At 42.0% G+C, this 6,630-nt stretch overlaps 1 protein-coding gene across 1 annotated transcript; it reads right to left on the minus strand.

Moving 5' to 3' along the window:
- Positions 1–3,212: 3,212 nt before the first annotated feature.
- On the minus strand, positions 3,213–4,690 carry LOC139343426 (somatostatin receptor type 2-like). Its single transcript, XM_070981082.1, has one exon. It carries the CDS (start codon positions 4,688–4,690, stop codon positions 3,578–3,580), a length of 1,113 nt encoding a protein of 370 aa, XP_070837183.1. The 3' UTR covers positions 3,213–3,577.
- Between the last annotated feature and the right edge of the window lie 1,940 nt (positions 4,691–6,630).

Below are 6,630 nucleotides of genomic sequence, written 5' to 3' on the forward strand. Positions count from 1 at the left end.
CAACCCGGGAAGTTCAGATGAGGTCTGAAAGAAAAAAAAAAAAAAAAAAAAATCCAACCTGCATTCAGGACTGTGTGCAATGCAGGCATGTGAACACATTCCAGACGGAAAACATGTAAATAAAAGGAATTTGTGCACCTTCATGAGCAAGTCTCGCATTAAAAAGTGTTTTGATACTTTTGTTATGATATGCTGCACATTCATCCAGTAATTAGGATCAATTAATATTACCAAAAAGATTACATGTGGCAAGGTTAAGTTTGTACATGTGTGATTTGTGATGACTTGTAATTATTTTGGAAAGAATTGTCATGTAGAAAACACAAACGTTTAATTTAATGTAAACACAGCATTTTGCTATTAATTAAAACATTTTTCATTAATTAATTGGCCTTGTTATTGAACTATTTTCTATCTTTTAGCATTATTTTTTCATAGAGAAGGACATTCCACAACATTACACCACAACTGCAGTTATTACTAACTTTATTTAGTTTCAGCACAACTACACACGACTTTTGTTTGCTCCATCGAATTTGATGTTTCAGTACAATCGCACAAAAAAACCATAACATACATGATGCAAACGTTCTACAGAAACAGTGAAACCTTTAACGGTTGTAGTTTTCCAAAGCTCACGAGACATAGCATTTGAGCAATTCAAAGAAAGCCGATCATAAAAACACTGAAACACAGACAGGACAAGTAGAAAATCTGCAATGTAGTTTTAACGTATGAAAAATGAACTACAAGCATTGTTGTAAGGAAACTCCAGAATCATCATGACGACAACAGATGATACTGAGCACGCAAACTACGTTTTAACCAGGATTAATTTAACAGGTGTTTGCTTCCACAGCTCCGTAGATGGCGGTCTTAATGCATCAGTCATCTGAGCTACGTTCATAATTCATGCTCAGAGCCATCTCTCTATTATCATTATCATGCTAATTAATGTAACCATGGGGCCAACACTCTTGGTCACTGTTGCTATGGAAATATAGGACACTAGAGGTGTCTTCAGTTACAGTCCAGGCAGCAAATTCGGCAATACTGCAGAGGCAGAGATTGGATATAGAAATTGATTAGTCATGGCTGAAGGTTCACAGTGTGCATGTTTGCGCACATCTGTGTATTATGCAATACTAACACATGAGGAGGTTATATACACATAGTAAAAACAACATGCCTGGAGTGTTTTGTATGTGTTGAATATTTAAATATCAATCAATATTACATCTTGCAGGCTGAGATCAATGAAACACACACTCTTTGCACATTGGTCATAATCTGTCACTGGCTTTGGTGCATATGAGGGGACCTTTACATGTCGGATAAAGGTTTAATAACTTCTATAGATGGTAATCTGACCACAGCGACAGACAAGGAGTCACAGGATGGCAGGGTGAAGTGTGGACCCCCGGAGCAGCACAGCGGTGATGATAAAGGAACACCAGAGCCTCTTGAGGATAAGTGTTCTAGCCCTTCACAAATCCACGTGTCTCCAATACCCGGCAACTGAAACGACACTTGAAATGCGGCCTCCCAAATGCCACAGCTTATGAGAGGAGGATGGGTTGGTGTCAGCATACGAAGTGTTTACAAGCAGCTTGCAATGGGAGGCAGCATGAGACAGGCTAAATCCCTTATAGGATAGTCAAAGAAAATAGAGAAGCAGAGGAGAAAGGACACAAGAGACAGCTAACAAAGTGTTTTCTGTAACACAACACAGAAAACTATAACAATAAAACTACTTAAATCTCAGTGCGCTACTTCCAGGATAGTGACCCATCTGCTGCTTAAATCTCCACCCAGTTAGGTGGAGTAAATCACTAATTTGCTAAATATTATGAGAGCAAGTTGAGGCTGACTCAGCGCTCATACTGAATAATTTAGAATCATGCACTCGGCATTTTTGATAAAAGCAGATACTGTAACAATTGCAAACAATGACAGCAACATTATTACATGATTTGCATAAATAATGATAAATAAGTCATCACAAAGATCAGCTCTCAACAGAAATTTAGTCCAGTAGAAACAGGCATACTGTGACATTAATACTATACAACACTGTAGTAGAGTTTCTATACATCTTAGCAGCACTTTGGTTAGAGGCTGGCTCGGTACATCGACCAAACCAGTGCTATTAATGGAATATAGATTATGCATGTAACTATAATGAAGCAGCGAGTGACACAGTACAAAATATTTGCCCGCTGACTGAATACTGTTATTCACATTTACGTTAAAATTAGTCACACATTGAATCCAACTTGTTGTACTTACAGGACACAAAAATCAACGGCACAGACATTCATTACCTTCTGTGTCTTATTCACAGATTTAGAGTTTCATATCTAAATGACACTAAATATAAAATCCTCTGACTTACAGTCTTACAGTCTCTCTGCCTGTTTACTGTACAGTTATTTACAGTCAAACCAGCCTCCAAGAAAAATCACCTGGAACAAAAATAGAGGAACGATAAGGTTGTCAGGTCTTAACAACAGTATGTTGTTTACAGCATATGAACACACTGTTAAGTTTTTAATTTAATTAATGACTGTGGAAACTTGGCACATGTCCTCTGTTGTAAACTATGTCTATAATCCAGGGTTTCCAGGGAAAATTCATGTCACCCAGGGGACCATTTGCCAGTGGGCGTTCGTGTCTGTTCTACCTTACCTCAGAGTCAATATAAAGAACAAACAGTCAGACATATTTCGTTTACAGCACAGAGCAACCAGATGTATGAACTTCTGGTTATGTTAAAATGGGTTTGTTTACAGCCAGGGGAACCCAACAGTGTGCCAAATGCACGTACAGGACCAGAGCAGTTCCACATGCTTTTATTTTTAATTTCTGTTTTGCTTTGTCCTCTTTTAACAAGGTACATGTTCCTCTGTGAACTCTTGGGTTAATATTTAATAATGTCCTCTCCTCTCGGATGTGACCTTACATGCGTTGATAAGAGCTGACTGTTATTACATTCAGAGAGAGGGTGTGTCCATAAGGGGGAGTCCTACAACTTTCCTCTACAGGGACGTGCACAGACATTTTGAGGGACTGTGGCTTGGACTTGAAGCGAACTAAGATTGGTTTATGTGATAACACAATGTAAGGTATTACTGCGTGACGTGATGAAAAGTGACAAGCTGCGCATTGTTCGGAAGGATATGTGGAGATTTTTATTCACACAGCATCCCACTCCTAATGAATCATTTCCACAACTTCAAAAGACTCACCCGGAGCCCTCACACAGTGGCAGCAATGGTAAGCTTGGATGCTACAATGTCAAATGACAAAGGGCGAAGGGCATCGCTTTGTATGTGCGAGTTGTTGTTTTTATACAGCTCTGGGCCCCCCACCTCTATGTCCCGCTGAGGTTCAGTATGCCTATCAAAGTTTGGATGATATGGAGATTTAATTTGGTCAAGCTCAGTGTTTTTCAGTTCTGGTCCTGGCCAGGAACAGGACTGAAAAACAACGGCAAACATAAGCAATTACGGGTTACTCAATTTTATGCAGCCACAACAGCAAAAAGAAAACATTAATGTGCACGTCCTTGCTCCTCTCAGATACTGGTCTGAAGGTCCCCATTGAGCAGGGTACTTTGGGTGTCTGTGGGGTCATTCATCATGCGAGACTTATCCTGCCGGCTATCGCTGCGCTCAACCTCATCCAGCCCACCCACCTTCTTTAGACATAAAACATTCTGGAAACTCTTCTTGAAGTTTTCCGACAGGAAGGCGTAGAGGATGGGGTTGGCGCAGCTGTTGGCATATCCCAGAACCACCACAAAAGCAAAGGTGCTCCTCAAGATGGGAGTGGTGCTGATGGTTCCCGTCACCGAGGTGACGTTGAAGACGTAGAAAGGCAGCCAGCAGAAGACAAACACTGCCACCACGATGGACACCATCCGAGTCACCTTCCTCTCTGAGCGCTTCCTCTTGGAGGAGCCCACGCGGATGCCTGAGGACTTCACCTTAATGATGATGAACAGGTAGCAGAGGCAGATGACCATGAGGGGCAGGAAGAAGCCCAGGATGAAGGTGTAGAACATGAACGCTGTGTAGTAGGCCTCTTGAGGCTCAGGCCACACGATGGTGCAGAAGCAGCCGTCGTGCTTCGTGATGATGCCGCTGTAGATCACGATTGGCAGGTTAACCATCAGTGACACCCCCCACACTGCTATGTTAATAGTCTTGGCCATGCGTGGCTTGCGCCACTTTGTGGACTTAATGGGATGCACCACAGCCAGGTAGCGGTCAATGCTCATGACCATCAAGCAGAAGATTGATGTGAACTGGTTCAGGGAATCGACAGTCATCACCACCCTGCAGAGCACAGGACCGAACGGCCAGTGGACCAACGCCAACTGGATGGCGATGAACGGCAGGCCCAGCATGAAGAGCACGTCAGCCACTGCCAGGTTGAGGATGTAGATGTTGGTGACTGTCTTCATCTTGGCGTAGCGCAGGATGACGTAGATGACGAGGGCGTTCCCACAGAGCCCCACAGTGCAAACCAGAAAGTACATGCAGGTGATGACCACCGTGCTGGTTTTGTTGAGGCTATGGTCTGTGTAGTTCCCATGGAAGTCAGACTCATTGCCCTGCATGAAGCTGTCATACATGAGGTGCTCCGACAGGTTCGGAGGGGACGATGGGAAGATCCAGGAGTCCATGATACCTCACTGTCTCAGTGGATTATGGCATCTCACCTGTGCACATAAAGACTTACATCAGATATGAAATATACTGAAATAACCTTTTTATTGTAAATGATTTTTTACAGTCCTCTGTTGAGCTGACAGAGAATAAAAAAGTCACCCCACTTGAATTTTGATATGGATTTTATGTTTTCCACATGAAGTAACGTGAAATCCATAGTCATCATCTTGATCAGATATTGTACGTGATCTCTCCTCCCTCTGTTCAGGACACTTGCGGGTGGATTTTTGTATTGAACCAGTTGATTTGAATGTAATGGATGGCTATCACATGGCATTTTTGCATTGCAACACTGTGCACATGAGCGATGAGACACAGCACAGTAGTCTCTGTTACAGCACAAGTCCATGCCATCAGTCAGAACAAAGGCTTCTCTTTTAGATGCTACAGTACCTCATGTCTTTTTGAAAAAGAAAATGCACTTTTTCCAGTTTCTCTTAGGATTTTATGCATTTTGTATTGAACCGTCTTGCTTGGGAGGACACCCGATTGATAGCACATGTAAAGAGGGTCTCAGGCAGTCCTTTCTACCTGAGGCTGAGAGGTCTCTTGTGTGTTTGCTTGGTCAGGAATTGCTACCGAGGGAAATCACTCTGCACACCCTACAGTCATAAGCTCTCCCTGTGGAAATGCTTGCCCTTCATATGATCAGCTGCGACAGGTTACACTGAATTCTCTGCTGACACCCCTTTTTCAATTTATTAGGGGGTGGGCATGGATGTAAATTAATCCCAAGCTAAGTAATTGAATGAGGGGAATCACTGCACTGCCAATAGCCTCACCACAGTCAGATTGAAGTGCTTGTCACTGCCAGTACACAGGATGCAAACATGGTCTGACAACTTAGTTTGGTGCCAATAACATAAGAGGTTTTTATCCTGCTGGTTTATCATTTTCACCATGGATGCAGGATAGGGCGGACCATGTCTGGAGTCTTGTTTTTTTTCCGTGAATAGGCAACCAAATGTTTCAGCCGAGTGAAAATATAGCCTGTTTGTCCATGTTTGTGCACTGTCTGAGTCAGGTGGATGAACAGAATATTGTGTAAGGTAACAGTTGGAAAAGCACTGAGAGAAACATCTTCCATTTGTGTTGCATAAGATAAACATATGATGCTTAATTACTCCTACAGAAACAGACCACCAGGATAAAACACAATGCTCTCTTGAAGCACTCAGTCTCTGATCACTGTTTATATTTCGTCACTGTTATGAAATATTCTTTTGTGCTCTGTTAACTTGCTGTGTTTGAGGCATCGTGCATACTGTGCAACAGGTATCCTGTGCACAGTCAAAAGAAAGTGAATGTGGTTCGCCATGAGAACAACTGGTGAAATGAAAAAGTTTTTTTTCATGAGGCATTTGTCTATTTTTACTGCTCAAGGCCATGAATTGAATCTAACTTTTGCTTTTAGCAGCGAAAACGTTGGAGGTGGACTCAGCTGAATAAATTAGTACAAGCTCATGGTTAGTCGTGTAACTCCAGCTTTTGGAAAATAAAGAGAGGATGAGGTCAAGTCAGGAATTTAATTAGCAATGTTAGCAAACTCTGCCAGCTGAGGATTTTGTGGTCACATTTGTTTCAATACACATGCAAGAATCACCATTTCAGCAGTCAACAGTGAAACTGCAGACTGGGACACACTGCAGTGAGTGGTGCTTTAGACATGTTATTGAACATGTTCAGTTTGGTAAATTGGAATGAAATAATCACATTAACCTTTGGACATCTACTGATATGTGCATTTGTGCCAATTCACCAGCCAGAGCTGTGCTAGAAGTCAACAAAAGTATCATCTTACCTGCAACCAGATTTAATCTCACTATTTGTAAAATACGCCACTTCTGCAGGGATGAAAGTGTTTATGACAGATTCATCTTCATCTTCAAATATT

Source organism: Chaetodon trifascialis, chromosome 15 (genome assembly GCF_039877785.1).
Source record: "Chaetodon trifascialis isolate fChaTrf1 chromosome 15, fChaTrf1.hap1, whole genome shotgun sequence".
NCBI lineage: Eukaryota > Metazoa > Chordata > Actinopteri > Chaetodontiformes > Chaetodontidae > Chaetodon > Chaetodon trifascialis.